The sequence below is a fragment of the Miniopterus natalensis genome, chromosome 14, assembly GCF_054644295.1.
Source record: "Miniopterus natalensis isolate mMinNat1 chromosome 14, mMinNat1.hap1, whole genome shotgun sequence".
Lineage (NCBI taxonomy): Eukaryota > Metazoa > Chordata > Mammalia > Chiroptera > Miniopteridae > Miniopterus > Miniopterus natalensis.
The window spans coordinates 45,471,900-45,489,656 of NC_142094.1; the positions used below are offsets into that span (position 1 = coordinate 45,471,900).

At 50.7% G+C, this 17,757-nt stretch overlaps 1 protein-coding gene across 1 annotated transcript in view; it reads left to right on the plus strand.

Moving 5' to 3' along the window:
- The first annotated feature begins 5,812 nt into the window (after positions 1-5,812).
- Positions 5,813-17,757, plus strand: part of SORCS3 (sortilin related VPS10 domain containing receptor 3) — a 446,748-nt gene continuing 434,803 nt past the window's right edge. Inside the window, exon 1 of the mRNA XM_016212097.2 lies at positions 5,813-6,439. Within this exon, the coding sequence (XP_016067583.2) occupies positions 5,813-6,439 (627 nt within the window). The remainder of the gene's footprint in view (positions 6,440-17,757) is intronic.

Consider the following 17,757-nt stretch of genomic DNA (forward strand, 5'->3'; position numbering starts at 1 on the left):
AAGGGAAAAGGGCATCTACCAAAGCCTATAGGTAACGTTATGCTTGATGGTGAAACACTGAATGCTTTTTCTCTAAGGCCCGAAACAAGGCAAGGGTTCCAGTCTTACCAGTTTTATCCAACATAGTCCTGAAGTTCTAGCCAGTGCAAAAAGCAAGAAGAGAAAATAAAAGGCATACAGACTGGAAAGGAAGAAATAAAACTGTCCCTGTTTGGATATGACATGATTATTTACATAGAAAATCACAAGGTATCTATAAAAGTAGTCCTGCCCGGCTGGCTTGGCTCAGCAGTTGAGCATCAAGGTTCGATTCCCAGTCAGGGCACATGCCCAGGTTGCAGGCTCGATCCCTGGCAGGGGGCGTGCAGGAGGCAGCTGATCGATGACTCTCTCTCATCATTGATGTTTCTATCTCTCTCTCCCTCTCCCTTCCTCTCTCTGAAATCAATAAAAATATTAAAAAAAAAAGTAATCCTGGAATAAGTGAGTTTAGCAAGGTCACAGGATACAAGATAAAGAAACAAAAATTAATTCTATTTCTATATGCTAGCAGTAAACTCCTGGGTACCAAAGTTTAAAAATATAATACTGTTTATAATCACCATCCCCCAAAGAAATACTTAGGTATAAGTCTAACAAAACATGTATGGAAATTATATGCTAAAAACTACAAAATTCTGATGAGAGAATCAAAGGAGAGAGAAATAATTGAAGAGACAAACTGTATTCATGGATTGAAAGACTCATCATAGTAAAGAAGTCAGTTCTCCCCAAATTCATGTACAGGTTCAAAATCTCAGCAAGATTTTTTTAGAAAAATAGACAAGATTATCCTAAAACTTATAGCAAAAGGCAAAAATTTAGATCAAAGTATTAAAATAGCTAAAACAATTTTGAAAAGAGGAACAAAGTGGAAGAAATCAGTCTATCCAATTTCAAGACTTAATATGTAGCTACAGTAAAGAATTCTATGTAGTATTGGCAGAAAGATAGGCATATTGATCAATGAAACAGACCCACACAAATATGCCCAACTTATTTTTGATGAAGTTATGAAGGCAATTCAATGGAGGAAAGATAGCTTTTCAACAAATGGACATCTATAGCCATAAAAGTGAACCTCGACATGTCTTATACCTTATACAAAAATTAAATCAAAGTGGATCATGTGCTTAAATGTAAATTTTAAATTACAAAACTTAAAGAAACAATCATAGGAGAAAATCCTCCTAATCCAGAGCTAAACAAAATGTGCGAATGACATCAAAAGCATGATCCATGCTCATGGGTCCTTGCTACACATCTGGTCCAGAGTTAGTGCTCAGTATGTGTTAATAACACTTGTCATTATCATCAACATGAGCACACCTATCACCACTGCTTCACCTGTACACGTTTCTGTGTCTCATTCTATTGACCAGAACCAAGAAAATGTATTTTGTCATAATTAAATAAAGCCATGAGCTTAGAAGACATAGAGGCTGACTTCAAGAAATCCCTTATTAAATGTCAATTTGTGCGTTTTTTTTTTCCTGCTCATCCCTTCTTTCTCTGCCCATTCCCTCTTTACTCTGCCTTTTCTCTTTCTCTTCTACTTTTCCTCTGAAGTCTTTGGTGCCTTTGTGGACAAGATTCTTAATGTTACTCCCTACACCTGTGACCACGGGGCAGCTGGTTACCTGTGGTGGAGCACAGCATCCATCGAATCTTAGACTTTTGCCTCTTTAGGAAGTGCACATCCGCTAAAAAGATCAGATGACTAGTGGTCGCCGCAGAATATCATTTATGTTCATTTGTTTCATCTTTTATTGCCCATTGATCGCTGGTCAGTGCCGTGCCAGGGATTGGGCCCAGGTGCTGAAGATACAGTGTTGAGCAAAACAGACCCTTCTTGCCTTCGTGGGCACACAGTGGTAGGAAGACCTGATTTCAGTGGCCTTGTGACTGCTTTTATCTGCATTTCAGGTTTTATTTTCTAATCGTTTGCCTCTGTAGAAATTCAGAGAGTTACAATGTGGACTGTTGTTTTGATGTTAATCAATTAATTAATTTCCTATTCAGTTCTAAAAAGCATGTGAAGTGGCTTATCAACAATGCACAGATATAGTGAGACCAAAGAGTATCAAACAATAAAACACAGCGTTTGGTAAAAGGGGAGCAGAGGATATAGATCTTGTTCTGGGCCCTTTAGAGCAAGTGAGCCCGGTACTCAGCTTGACCTTCAGGACAAGAGGAGACAAAATGAGGGGGCAAAAGCACTTTAAGAAAGGGCGTCGGTTTCACAGGAGACACCCGCTTTTTCCCCGGATCTAAATTTTATGTGGAATTTGTCTTTAAATCCTAATATAAGGAGTGCTGAACGTGTTCTAAATATGAGAAATAGGCATAAATGAAGTGTTGATCTGTGCCGGCTCTGGGTGCTGACGGCAAGGTATCTCTTAGATTATTCGGGGGTTGTCAGAGTGAGGGTGTGTGTGCGAATTTGTGATGTCACAGAGAACAGTTTCCCAAAGTGTTATTTCACTGTGATAGTTAAAAAACACCACCACCCTGAAAGCGGTCATATTAGGGTGACATTTAGTGTAATCTCAGGAGTAACTTGTAGTATACAGTCTGCTTTCTCTGTTTTTCTGTAACAGAGAGGAAACCCGGAGGGAAAGTGCATTCTCAGTGAGGCCGTTTTTGCTCTCCCCGTTGGGACTGGTGAGGGCTAAGCCCAGCTATCAGCCTGCCTTTACCAGCTGAAGCAGGCATTATGCCAGCAGAGGAAAGGGGAGCCCAATACAGCCCTCACCCTCGCTTTTAAATTCCGAACAGGTGCTGTACAGCTCCCATCTTATAGCAGGAAGGAAGACAAAGAAATTGGTGGCGATGGCGGTGGTGATAATGCACATGGTGTCAGGTACTGTGGGATGCTGGGGACAGGCTTCACGGAAGAGCTGGCATTTAAAACATACCCTGTTGGAAATTGTGGCAGAGGGCAGAGGAACTCGGTAAGAAAGTCCATGGAGGTGAGGCAGTGCATGGAGGCTTGGACACAGTTCCAAGAAATTTGGACGTGTTGGTCATGAATTTTGAGAAGGGCAATCCATGACATAATCCTTTCTACATTTTAAGAGGCCGTTTCTGCCAACAGTATGGAGCTGTGCTGTCTAAAACAATAGCCACGAGTCACCGCACCACGTAGACCAAGGGAGACGGTTCCAGATTGGACATGTTTACAAATGCAGGAAGTGAAGTGGAGGCTGTTGGGGGCTGTTTCTGGAAGCCCTTGGGTGGTATTGGTTGGGGGGAGGGCTTTGATGAGTCACCTACAGGCAAGTGTCAGATTGTAAAAAGTCCAGGAGAGAGAGGCTGGTGAGGAAGGGCAGACTGCAGGTGTAGGGGAGAGCGCTTGCAGGGGAGAAGGGGTTTGGGCAGTAGAGAAGGCTGGTGGGGACTGGGGGGCTGGGGAGGGGCAGGCAGTTTTGGGCAAAGGAGAGAGAGACTGAAGATACAAAGAGGAGGTGATAACTGATGGAGCAAGGCCCAGAGGACGAGTCGGTGCAGGAGACCTGAAAATGTACCCATGAGATTCTTTTATCCATTTTTTTTTCCCAACCAAATACTTAATAGCCACATCTCTGCAAGTCCAGGATGCAAGCTTTCTACAGGCTCTGTCCGGGCTGGGGCTCCTTCAGATGGGAGAGAGCTAGGGGAGACCTCAGCCTTGCTCTTGAGAACACTGCCCTCCTTGGGGGGGACTTCAGAGAGCTTCGGGGTGCTCTGAGGGCCTGGGGTTTGGAAGGCCGCACCCTCCTGGGTGTATGAGCCTGGGGCCCTGGAGGTCTGCTGGGCAGCCCAGTTCCCCTAAACCGTGCCACCGACGAGCTCCGCGCAGGGCCCAGGCAGAGAAGCCGCGCATCCCTCGGGAGCCCACAGGCGGCTGCCGGGCTGCAGCGCGGAGCTTTCCCCGGCAGGGGCGCTGGGCACCCGCGGGTGGCGCGCCCCGACCCTGCGCGCCCGGGCCTTCCCCGCAGAACTTTTCCCGGGGCGGCCCCTCGCCGGGCTCTTTGGAAACCCAAAGCCGCCAGGAACCGCCTCCACTTCAACTCTCCCCCCCAGTCCCTCACCCCTCCCCTTTCTCTACAGGCCCCCGCGTTCCCTTCCGCCCGGGGGCCGTCCAGCTCTCCAAGCCCCCTCCCCAAACCCTGCTCCTGCCTCACAATAACCCCTCCTCCAGCCCCACGCGCCCCGGAGACCTTTCCAACCCCTAGAAATCAGGAGCTTCTGGGAGGCGCCGGCTGAACTGCCAGTCCTGGGGTCTACACGCCACGTCTCGAGGTCGCCCTGGAATTTAGCTTCCGTCTCTCCAGCGCACCCCCCTCCTTCCTACAGGGGGCCCAGCGACGCTTCTGCAGGGGTCGCGGGAGGGCCGCATCCTCTAAGGGGCGGCGGGCACTCTGAAAGAACAACCTCGGCGCGATCTCGCCGGGGCGTGCGTGTGTGTGTGTGTGTGTGTGTGTGTGTGTGTGTGTGTATTTGAGGGGGGGGGGGTCCTGGATCCTCTCTACCGCTGGGGGTCCCAGGCAGGGGGGCCTATGAATCGGCTGGCAGCCCCCTGACGCCACCGCCGGACCCTCCCAGCTCTGTCCCCTCGCCTCCTCCAGGCTTAAGGAACAGCCAGGCTGCACCCTACAACCGCGGGCGGTGGGAGACCATGGGCGCTCCGGGCGCCAGGAGGAGGGGGCTGTCCTGAGCGCCTGCCTTGCTCAGTCTAGCCTTTCTGACGACTCACAGGCTCATAAAAATGCAAAAGCAGCCGGTGCCTGATCCGCGCCTGCCCACAGCCCCAGCACCCTCCACCCCCCATCGCTCGCACTAACACGCACACGTGAGCGTGCAAATGCACACGCACAGAGACGAGGACCTCCTCACTCCCAGGCAGCTCCAGCTCAGCGAGGCACCCCCACCCAGGGGCGCCCGCCCGCCAGCCTCCGGCGCACTGCAAGCCTCACCCTCGCCCGCCTGCGCGCACGCAAGCTCGCCGGAGCCGCGTCCTGCGCCCCCGCCCGGGCGGGGGTGCGGGCTGCGAGGGGCGGGGGGCAGCGGGCGGGGCGGGCCGGGGAGCGGGGAGCGGAGTCCCGGGTCCATCCCGCGCTCAGCTTCCTAGTGCTGTCTCCCCACGCGCAGGTTCTGGCTGGGCCCCCCCTTGGCTCCCGAACCCGAACAGTTGGCGCTGAAAACACTTTCCTCCTGCCCCTCCCCTGAGACCCATTCTGCCCGCCCTGCGTGCCATCTCCCCCCACCCAGCAGGCCCGAAGAGTAACCCCGAAAAGCGGCGAGAAGCGTCTCCCAACTCCTCCCGGGGAGCAGGTCGGAGGCTGGATTTCCCAAAGACTCTGGATTGGGGTCTGTCACCAGCCCCTCCTCCTGGATCTGGCTTGATTTTCGTATTTTAAAAGAGGCTTTTCTCATTACCTCTGAACACTCCTTTTTACCAAAATTTCTCTTGGAGCTCCGTGGGGAAGATTTGGGGGATCTTCTTTATAGGGAGGGGGAAAAAAGCACCGAAGGGCATTTATTAATTTTTCCCGGGTTTGGAATCACCCTCTGGACAAGAGAGCAAGCGACCAAGAGCGAGGAGGGAAGAGTGGAGAGGACCCAGGAGGCGCGCCAGCCCGAGCCACCTCCTTCCCGGCCGCCCCCTCCCCACTCCCCCGACACACACTCTCGCCGGCTTGCTCGCTGGCACACGCACACCCCGCGCCCGGACCCGCACCTCGGCAGGCGCCACACACTCGGCGGCCGGAGCCTCGGCAGCCGCAGCGGGATGGAGGCGGCGCGCACGGAGCGCCCCGCAGGCTGGCCCGGGGCGCCCCTTGCCCGGACTGGGCTCCTGCTCCTGTCGACGTGGGTCCTGGCGGGCGCCGAGATCACCTGGGGCTCCACAGGCGGCCCCGGGCGCCCCGCGGCCCCGGCTGCGCGGCCCCCGGCGCTGCCGCCTCTCCTGCCGCGGGCAGGGGCCAGCCGGTGGCCGGAGGACCCGGCGACAGCGCGGAGAGGCGCCGCACCGGGGCGCCGGCCCGGGCCAGAGCCGCTGCTCCAGCCAGGGGGTGGCAGCGGCGGAGATGAGCAGGGAGCAGCCGGGGGACTGTCGCTGGCAGGTGCACGGTGGGGACAGGGCATCCCTGCTTCTGGCAAACCCGGCGGCTTGAGGAGGCGTCGCCGAGCGCAGCTCCCCAGCGCCCTGGAGCGCGGGGACGCCCGGGCCCCTGCCTTGTCCGAAGGTTCCAGAGGAAGCCGTCCTCTGGCCAAGGGTCTCCGGGAGGAGGCGAAGGCTTCGCGGGCCGGGGGGGTGGCGGCCGAAGAGCTCCGGCTGCCCAGCACCTCGTTCGCACTGACCGGGGACTCGGCCCACAACCAAGCCATGGTGCACTGGTCCGGACACAACAGCAGCGTGAGTACCCCCGCGGGCAGAGGCTCTCCCCGTCGCCCCACAGTGAGAATGGGGGGCAGGAACGAGGGGCAGATAGTTACTCGGGGGGGGGGGGGGTGCACCATGACTTTTAGAGAGAACAGGTTCGCCCAGCTTCCCCCACGCCCCCAACAGGTTAGTGGAGTTTGTTGGAAGATGGTGTGTGTGTGTTTGTTGGTGACCCGAGGATTGGGGTCGGCGGGGAGCGGAGGAAGGGGCTTCAGGATGAGCAGAGGAGGGAGCTGTGGCCACTTTCCGTGCTGCTCGCCTTGGAGAGTCGGTTTTCCTGTCGGGCGATTGAGTTCGTGCGTGAGGACGCTGACTGATTTGGGGAAGGAGCCTCTGGACAGACGGACAGATTCCCGCGGCTGCCAGGGCTTGCTCCCCCGCTCTGCCCTCCAGTCGCTCCAGGGGGCCCGGGAGGGAGATGGTACCATCAGGCTCCCCGCGCCTGCCCGCCTGAGGGCCTGGCTCCCCGCGCCCGGCCCACTGCCGCCCAGCGCCGGCGGGAAACGGGGCCAAGCCGACCCAAGCCCGGCCTCCAGGGGACACCGCTTCCCCCCTCAACGCCGGGGCAGTGCCCTGGAATGCTCCCGGAGAGGCGGCAGAAAGTTCAAAGCGGGAAGTGGAATTCAGCGCCCGCCCCGCGCCCTGGCCCTCACCCACGCGCAGGCACACCCACGTCGCTGAGCAGAACGCGCCTCGACGGCTCGTCCTGCGCTGCCACCGGCTCCCCGCGCGGAGTTTGGCCCCGTGCTTTCAGCCCGCCTCTCCGCCTCCGCTCCGCCGCCGGTTCCCCGGGAACGGCTGCGTCGGGAGGTGGCGCCCTCGAGCCCGCCGCTGCGGCTCCGAGCCCGTGATCCGCGCCGGGCTCCGGGCGCCCCCTGCCCCGCGGCCGCCGCAGCCCGCGGCAGAGCGCGCCCGGAGGGCCCCTCCCCACCCACCTCGCCGCGCTCAGGAACGGCCTCCCGAGGCCCACCCCACTCCCCTCACTCCCGCCGCCCCCGCTTGAGCCGGTCCCACAAAAACCCTCTCTTCCCTGGCTCTCGGGATCAGACGGGGCCCGGCGCCGGGCAGGAGGATGATGGATGTCCGCGCGGGCAGCTCCGGGGCTCGTTCCCTGGGAAAGCACCGCCCTCCCCTCTTTGTGGATCTCTTCATGACGGGCGGGAAAGATTTCCCTGGGAAAATTTCGCTTTATTTAAACGGGGCCTGGCTGAGGGGTGTCACGGGGGTGAGAAGCGAAGAACTGGAAAGCTGGGAGTCTGCAGAGCGCGGCGCATCTGCCCGCCTGAGTGCAGATTTCCTGCTGCTTAGTGACGCGCAGCGCGGGGCGGCCCGGCCTGGGACGCGGGCGCTGCGTGGGAAGGACCTGGGCAGTCCAGCTGCCCCGCAGCCGGCGCGGTGGCTGCTCCGTCTGCCTCCCGCGAAGACCCCCGTAGCTTTGGGGTGTGCCACTCTGGGCGCTGGGGGTGCGCAGCCTGCGCTTTTGCAGGGATGGGTGATTTACAAGTTCCCAGAGGGTGTGTGTGTGTGTGTGTGTGTGTGTGTGTGTTCCTGTGTTCTCACTGGGTGAAAAGGGTGGTCAGGATGCCCTGAAGTAAATGTGTCCTAGGAGGAGCAGGTGATGTCCTCAGGTATCTGTGACTTTATTAGGGATTAGGGACACAGTCAGCTCAGTCAGCCTGAAGAGCTTTTCTTGCACCTCTGCTTTTATTTTAAGGACCCTTTTTTGGGGGGGTGTATGGGTGTGTGTGTGTGCATGTTGACAAAGCCCCTGAAGATGGGACTTGAGAGAACACGTTTTGTAAATAGTGGTTAACTGAGCACAGCCTTCTCCGCCCACCTCCCACGCAGTTGTGCAGCAGAGGAAGGGAGGGGGCCAGTCTTGCCCAGTGCTCCCTGGGGAAATGGCTCTTCCGTTAAAAGAGGGCCAGAAGGGCCTGGGCAATGGACCAGTTGGCTTTGGAGTCCAAGTAACAGTGATGAGATTTGGACAATCCACAGACAGTCCCCCAGGGGTTTATTGGTTGTGCTGGTGGCGTGTCTTACTGTTCAAGCAAAGGACAAGGTAGCACAGATGGGTGCAGGGACCCCATGGTGTCCTCTTTCTCTGGCCCAAGAAGGGCTGTCTCTTTAGCTCCTGGGCCGGACCTGCGTCTTTTGACCACACTCTGTGTGCAATACCAGGGAGAAGGGCTTTGTTGAGGGTCTGTGATGCTCTGAGGGAAGACCAGGACACAGGTTAACTTGGCCCTGTCTTTGAGAGACTTTAAAAAAACAACTCTGGGGGAGTTGGGAAACCAATTTCTGCTGCTTTACCCAGTTGGGTTCTTTCTCCCTTCTCCCTATGCTGAGGGCAATAAAAGAAGATCCTCTAAATAAAATCCAGGTGATGACTGATGGGGTGATGGACCTCCTGAAAGGTCCCTTCATCATTGGTTTCAAAGTGGAGAGAGATGGCTCCAAGGTAGACAACTTGGGTCCTAGCATAACGCTCTTTTGACATCAAAGAGAATTCCATCTTCCCTTCTGACTTCAGAATGTTAAACATGTCCCGCTCTGGGAAGGCCACCAGGTAAATTAACACGCTCTCCTTAAAAAGTGCCTTTAATGGACCTCATTACTTGAAACAAGTTCCTTTTTGGGGAGTTTTCAGTCACCCCATATAACTGGAAATTGAACCAGCCTGACAGTTTGCAGTCAGGCATGTAGACGTGGACATGCAAGGCAAGGACCTCCACCCCACCCCATGTGTCCAGCTTGTGCCCAGGGACTCAGGGGACAGAAGGATGTTCTTGTCTCAGGCTTGGAACATGTATTCACTTTGGTCCCAGGAGTGGGAAGGGATGGCTTTTGGGGGGGCGGGGGAGCAAGGAGGAGGTGCCCAGCAGGCTTGAGCCAGAAGGCATCAGGAGGGAAGGGAGTCTCAGTCCTCCGGCTGCCTGTTCTTGCCCTGAGAGTGTTCTGGGGGAGAGGTGAGTGGACTTGAACTTGGAGCCTGAGTAATTTGCCATTCATTCTTTCTGGTTGTCTCCAGCTGGGATCCTGGTGATTAATGGGTTAGAGAGTGTTTCACAAACACCCAGAGAGAGCCCGGTCTCTGTAGTTTACAGGGGAACAGAGAAGCATCATTCTGCCCTTTTCCTAAAAATGAAGGAAGACACCTCCCTGCTTGGTCAGTGAGTTGGCAAACGTGGAGAGTTGTGAAGGCAGCTGCCCACTTTCCATGCCCCCTCGTTCCGGAGTAACCCCTGACCCTTATTGAGGTGGCAGCGCCGCCCCTCTTTAGATGGATCCCCATTCCTTTCCAGCAGCTCACTCCCAGAGGCCTTGGTTTGCAGGCTGCTGCTCCTGCAGTGTGTCTGGTCGGAATGACTTGCCAGATAGTTTTCAGTCAATCTGCCCAACACTGCGGCTTGGTGAAGAGAGATGGGAGATGCTGATAATTCCAGGTCCCTAAGAGAAATCTTCCCTGAGCACGCTAGGAGGTGGGGACACACAGATTCTCCCAGGCGAGATTTCATACCCTTAACTAATTCAGCTGAACTGTGTTCTAAAATATTTACTCCTAATGTGCAAAATAGTGACAGATTTGATCCGAGTAATTGTATTTCACTCACTGGAGCATCTAATTGTGGCTCCCAAACAGATTTTTCAAATAGCTTTTGGCTGGATTGTCTAGCCTTCATTGTCCCTGCTCACAGTCCCCGTGTCATAATTTCTTAATGCATTTTGCCTTCTCGGAGGCTTAATAAAGAAACCTGCCACAGAAGCCGTTCTTCGAGGGTTTGCCAAAAAGAATCTGTTTTTAATTAATATTACAGGGGAGCCATCTCGGTGGAGATGTAGCTGGGAAAGGCAGAAAGCACTAATTGCTCCTGGTCACTGTTGGCCTGGGGGAGGGAGGGAAGAGGAGGGGCCGACCCAGGCTATTTGTCTGCTCTGGGCTTCCTCTGATGTCTGGGTTACAGAGTGTTATTTGCTTTTCAGATCCTGCAGTGATTTCCAAGGTGAGCAGAAGTTGTAAACTCCCTAATTGGGAGGCCTGATTGAGTAATTGCAGAAATGCAGTGGCTGGAGCTTGCTTTGGAGTTGTCAAGGAAGGAACGCCAGGAAGTGGCTTCTCCAATATTGTGTTGGATTTAAAGGAGGGGGAGGGGTTGTAGCTCCAGTGGTTGGAAGGCTCAGAGGGCAGAACTGCTTTTCCCTCGGGCTGTGTCCATCTATTATTATAACAGAGAATTTAGGAACTGGATGATCTGTGGGCCCTCAGTCATCTCAGAGGAGCAGAGACGGGCAGTGTAGCCAGACGGGCTGAGACAGGACTGCATGTCTGAAGGCCAGTCCAAGGCTAGGACTACCCGAGGCCTGGCGCTTTGACTCACCTGTTGATCTCCTGCTTCCTTTGGCTGCCTTGAGACACTCACAGGGAAAAAAGTCAAAGGATGGTTTTTCAGCAAGTTTAGGAGAAAAGAGACCTGGAGCAGGAGGAAGCAAAAAATAGAATGCTAGTGCCCGGTGGGCCACTTGGAGTCATCGGAACTGGCGCTATGGGGTGAATGGATTTGGCTGACCATACTTGTGCCCCTTTGAACTGGTGGGTGATAGATTTTGCTGGCAGTGAGTAGAGATAAGAGAGCTCTGCCTTACGTGGCATAGGTGCTCGGGCATGATTGACCATGTAGGTAAAAGAGTGATAGTCCCACGTCTCATCTAGCAGAGGCTAGGAAGGGATTGGAAATCTTCACCCTTTGGGACATCGGTGATTTCTCAGCTGCTCATAACTTGATAGCAGTATGTCCACATTCTAGCTAGAGTACCTTTAGCCTTTTATTTTTTATTATTTTATTTTATTTTAATTTATTTTAATCTTCATCCGAGGTTATTTTTTCCATTGCTTTTCAGAGAGAGGGAAAGGAAGAGCGAAAAAGAGAGAGGGGTGGAAGAGAGAGAGACAGGGAAACATCTATGTGAGAGAAACACATCGATTGGTTGCCTCTTGACCAGGCCAGGGATTGAGCCTACAACTGAGATATATGCCCTTGACTAGAATTGAACCTGAGACCCTTCAGTCCTTGGGCCGATGTTCTAGCCACTAAGCCAAACTGGCTCGGGCTACCTTGGCCTTTTTGATTCAAAGCTAAAGTCCCTTAGCTTGGTATTCAAGGCCCCTCACTGTGAATGTTCTGGGTCTGTTTCTCTAACTTCGTATTTACTATTCCCTGGTTGATTCCTTCACCCTAGCCAAGGCAGCCCCTTCATTGTGCCAAGACCCCTCTTGACTCCAAGCCTTAGATCTTGAGGTCTTGCTCTATTGAAATGTACCCATTTTTCATAGCACAGTTCAAGATCCAAACACAACACCTCTATGGAACTTTCCTTAGAGTCATTTATTTTCCCTTCTCCTAAGTGCTAATAGAATTTACAGACTGCCTTAGCTTTGGGGGAGGACAGTCTAACACTGTCTCTTAATAGCATTGAATTTATACACCTGGTTTATCATTTCATATATGAATTTTTACATAAGATTTAGAGGCATCTCTACCCCACTTAGTAAGAGAGAAATAGGGACTAGTCAGCAATCCTGGCTTCTTCCTCATGTACAGATGGACTCACCTAAAATATTCAACCCTTTGCTAAGTGTTTCCTTTGTATGTGGCAGTGTTCTGGGCACAGGGGCTGGTAGGGGCGTGATGGAGGGAGAAGACAAATGAAAATAAGACAGTGTTCACCTCAAGGTCCAATATGCTTTGGATATGAGACTGTTCTTCTATAAAATTATATAACACATGACAACAAGACAGATGCCACAGGGTGATATGTGGTTAATTGTCAAGTGATCGTTTCAGGCTATGAGCTCAGAGGAGAAAGGATCACTGTGAGAGATACTACAGGCATCTTAGACTCACAGAATGTCAAGGCTGGACATGCACTTGGAAATTGTCTCCATCAAATCACTCAGCACGGAGATGAGGGATATGAAGCTCAGACAGAAACATGGCACCCTACAGCTTGGACTCCCTACTGGTCTTCCTCTTAGTGTAGCTGTCCTCTACTCACTCCTGGTTTTCTCCTTTCTCCTTGTGTTTACTGACTATCTTCCTGACAAGAGTCTTTATGCATTTCACTCAGGTGAGATAGAGTGTTGCCCATTTTATAGGTAGGATAGACTGAGGCCTAGGATGAGTGTATATGAGGCTAGCCAGAGAGGCTTAGAAATAGATTCTCCCTCTTGTTCCTGGGCTGTGTGCTATGGCCCTGCTGCCCACCCACCCTAGCCCACCCACCACTGTAGCTGCAGACAATAAACACTAAGCTTGTTAACGCTGGACAGTCTGTATCTTCCTAATGGTTGTTAATGAGGGCTTCTTGTGAGTCACCACATTATTAGCATTAGCGAGTGAATCAAGCCTGGTTGCATCATCAGGAACATTTTGCTCATTTATTTTGATCAGTATAGTTTGGGTTTAATTATTTATGGAAATGCTGTTCTTCATAGTATATTAATAAATGTGCTATAGTAAATTTTAAAAAAGTAATGGCATCTAAGAACTTCAGGATTGCACAAGTAGCTCTCTACTATTAATTCCTTGATAGGGAGCAGAAGAAACCATCCCTGCTGGATTGAGATGAGAGGGACCTGGAGCATGGTGAGGCCAGTCATTCAGTGCTGTGGGTCAGTAAAATTGTGCCCAGTTACTTGGTACACACTGGAAGAGAACCTAGCTTAGGAGAAAAGCTAGAAATAGAGCTATATAGGATAATCAAGGATCCTATTAGATTGTGGATTTGGGATTCTTTAGCCTGGGTATGATGATATGACTTCTTGTGAATTCATACTTGTGGAGGGTTCTCATCACGCATACAGTCCTCTTTAGGATTGATTAGGAATCCATTTACCAGGGGTAAGAAACAAGACCATATAGTAAACAGCAGCATGGGTTCTGGAGCCAGCTGCCTGGGTTTGAATGCTGCCTCTATCTCTTAATAGTTGTGTGACATCAGGCAAATTGTCACCCTTGTTGGCTATTTTTTCATCTATAAAAATGGGGTGATGATAATAGTACCTCTCACATTGGGCTGTTGTAAGGATTTAATAAGATGCACATAGCAAAGTGCTTAAAAGAAGTGCTTGACCTGAAGTAAGCCCTTCAGATACTTTTGGTTGGTTTAGTTTTTATTTTTATATTGGAAGGGGCTTTCCCTTCATTTTCAGATAGAAACGTTGAAGTACAGAAAGGAGGGACTTGCCTGAAGTTTTGCAGGGAGCTGATGGCACAGCCTTGGCTAGAAGCCAGTTCTCAGTGAGATGCTCATTTCAACCACCTCCCGTACTCCGTGGCCTCAGTCAGATGAGTGGTTTTGATATCTGCCTTCTGTGTGGTCCTGAGATACACAGTGAATGAGATAGAGTAATGAATGGCTGGGGACCTGGCTCCTTGAAACTCATACTCAGAATTTGTAATAGAAATGATCAGAATCAGATAGTTAGAACCAGATTAAAGATTACACTAATTCACAACTAATAAATTGAACATTTTGCCAGGATTTCATTGAGTGAAGGGTTGAAAAAGGTATCCAGAGAGATGAAGAGTGGCTTGGGCATCCATGATGACATCTCACAGCGAATCATGGAAGGCTTCTTGAAGAAAGTGAGTGAAATGTGTAGCTTTAGGAGAACAGGAGAACTGGGCTGATGGGCTGGTTGGTAAGCAGAGCTATAGTGCCCAAGACTCACCTACACCAAGGTCATGGGATGGGCCTGATGGTCCAAGTTTTCTTCTCCTCTTGATCTCCTAGCCTTGCTTTGTACCTGATGCAAAATGGGGATACCCATGGCTGGAACTATCTGTAGAATACTTGCATCCTTTTGTCCAGAATTACTAGACTGGCCAAACTATTAATATTGTGTAGTGATTGATACCCATCGAGTTATAGGCTTGAATTCCCTTTTTGCCTGCACCCTATGCACCAAAAATGGAGACTAAGGTTCCTACACAGACACCTGAGGGAGTGTTGTCCTGGGAAAGACGTGAAAAGAAATAGGGTGAAATAATAGATGAATGCTGCGTGAGGAATTGTCCCAAAGCGGAGAAGAGCAGCAGCAGCGCGCAGGTACATCGTGTGAGGGGTCCTTTGGAGACCCATAGGTGAATAATTGATAGGCAGCAAAGCAGTTGAGTCCTGGGGGTTGGTCATTCAGCCTCTTCTTGCAGAAAAAAGGAAATGGATGCTTTGCACTAATATTCTGCAGTCCATTCAACCCATAAATGACTCAACTGAGACTAGAAATAAATTCAGCCAGAAGTGATGCTCAGGCTTGGCTCTCCCATCTCTCCTGCATTTCCTGCCTTTGTGCCTCTCCCTTCCTTGTGCATGGTGGTCAGTCAATAGAAGCGTATTGAGTTGAATGACATAAGTACTTCCTTAAATATTCAGACTGCCTGAGTGAAGAGTGAGTGTTTTGGGGATGGGGACGGGTCTGGCCTCTGGCTGCTTCCAGGCCTGGGGTCTGCACCCCTGGGACACCACAGTTGTCTGCTCTGGTTCTCAGGTCCTGCATGCCTGACTCAGTACTCTCATAGTCTTTTGGCATCTATGGTGAGGTAGGCAGTTTCTTTTCCAGATGGCTAGAATCAGGTTAAAGATTACGCTGATGCATAAGAAATAAACTTTTTCTTTTTAAAATCTGTTCTCAGTGGGAGATAGAGAATAATTACTGAGGTGAACATTTTTTCAGGGCTAGAAAAGTAGCTCAAGTTGCCATATCCAAATGTGGTTACACGTGGTGGGGAAGCTTGTCTACAATAGGAGCTTTGAGACCATTAAGCAAGATGCAGAGAAACTTGTCTTCCAGGGTCGTGATGTAGAGGAAGGGTATCTTTAGAGGTGAAAGACTTGTTCATATCACTGGGTTTCTTTCAGTGTCAGTCGTGCTTGCAAGCAAACTTTTGATTGGAAGATTTCTCACAACTTTGCAATGTCTTTCTGTTATGAGGTTCCCAAGCAACCGAGACTTCGAACAGGTCTCTGAGCCTTATTTTCATTGTCTGTAAAATGGGGATAATACTGGCTTGTAGGGTTGTTGTGAATCTTAGAGATAACTTATACACATAAAGGATCTAGCATAGTAGGCTATTCTATTGGTTAAGAATGGTAGTTCTTGCCCGGCCTGGCGTGGCTCAGCGGTTGAGCATTGACCTAGGATCCAGGGGATTGAGGCTCGATCCCTGGTCAGGGCACATGTCTGGGTTGCGGGCTTGATCCCCAGTCGGGGGCGTGCAGGAGGCAGCCGATCAATGAGGACTCTCTTATCATTGATGTTTCTATCTCTCTCTCTCTCTCCCCCTCTCCGTTCCTCTCTCTGAAATCAATAAAGATATATTAAAAAAAAAAAAAAGTTAGTTCTCATTATCTGCCTAGGCAGGAAATGGGGCAGGTTGAATGTGTAGCCATTTGTAGCAGATAAAAATGGTACCCCGCCCATGTCCCCTTGACCCTTACCTTTTCTCTACATGTTTGCCTGACTTCTAACCACCAGCACCAAGGCCTGTTTGCCCACTGATCACGCAAGGCATAGGCTGAAAGTGTCAGAAGTTAATTCCCATCCAGCAGTAGGGAACAGCCACCTAGCAATGACTAGTGGAAATTGTATAAATACCTCAGCTCTCTTGTCCTTTGGGATGGGATAACTCTGAGGCTGGTTTTCTACACTGTCTTCCAGAGTCTCCAGTGGGATTAAGCCCAAATTGCCTACCATGATAACCTGCTTACTTTATGGGCAGCCCTCCGGTTCCTCTCCCACTTCTCTACTCCCCTATCAGTATTTCTTGGGATCACCTCCCAAAAAAACTACTTGAATTCAAGTCTTTCTTTCAGGGTGTGTATACATATACAAACATATCCTTCATAGTAAATGTCTTTATGTGTGTGTGTGCATATTTACATATGTATCTGTATATGTAAACAGACTCCTTACTTTAAGGAGTTGGCTGACACTGCTATGGAGGCTGAGAAGTCCACAATTTGTAGTTGGCAAGCTGGAAACTCAATATTGCTGATGGTGTAGCTCTAGTTTGAGTCTGAGTCTGACGCAGGAGAAGACCAATGCCCCAGCTTGAAGACAGTCATATAGAAAGGAAGAATTATTTCTTACTCAGCCTTTTGTTCTAGTCACGCCTTCAATGGGTTGGATGAGGTCCCTCCACATTGGGTAACCTTTACTCAGCCTACTGATGCAAATATTAATCTCATCCAGAAATAGCCTTATGGACACACCTAGAATGATGCTGGACCAAATGTCTGGGCACCCTATGGCCCAACCAAGTGGACACATAAAATTAACCATCACACCAAGTCAGGAATTTGCCTTCTATATTTTAAAAATTTTTATTTATTGAAGAGAGATATATATAGAGAGAAACATCAATTTGTTGTTCCACTAATTTATGCATTCATTGGTTGATTCTTGTATGTACCCTGACTGGAGATCGATCCCACAACCTTGTCATATCTGGATGATGCTCAACCAACTGAGCTACCCAGCCAGGGCCAGAGTTTCCCTCATATTTAAAAATAAAAAATCCTGCTTAGGGCCATATCATGGTACGTACTGGGGATGGAGAAAGAGATGAAGTCACTGACCCTGGCTCTGAGAGGGTCCTCCTTTAGAGTGGCACCTTCCAGAAGAGAGGAGCCCAGTCCAGGGTTATATTGAGTGACAGAAACATGGTGTTGAGGCTTTGAGAAGGGGACACACACCTTCAAATCAGTCTTCACTGTCATTTCTCAGGGCTAAGGAGCCCCACCTCACCCCAGGGCATGTGCTTGGTTTTCACAGTACACAGAGGGTCCCTAAAATTTGGAACCTCTACCTGCTGGCAGGTGATCTCCTGACTAGGGATAGGGTGCAATTCCTGTTTTTCTTAGGCTGTCAGGATTTTGGCAGGGAGCAGCTGAGCTTAGGGTTGGTGTCTTTCTAGGACGTCATTAGTGAGGGTGATCATGACAGGTTGGAAGGACTATGAGCCTGAGAGTTGGGATCTCTAGACTCGGGTTCCTGACTTACATGAACTGTCTTCAGCAAGTCACCCTTTCTTAGGTGTAGTGAATAAAGACCCTTCCAGGGATGGTAGCTTATATGTCTATGAATTAGATTTTTAAAAAATTGACTCATTAGTAAGGAGAGTGTCTTGAATGATGACAAAAAATGTGAACTGATTCTTTCAAGCATTCATACATCTGGTCTTATTCCAAGCATATGTGCATTCATTCATTCATTCATTCATTTATTTTTC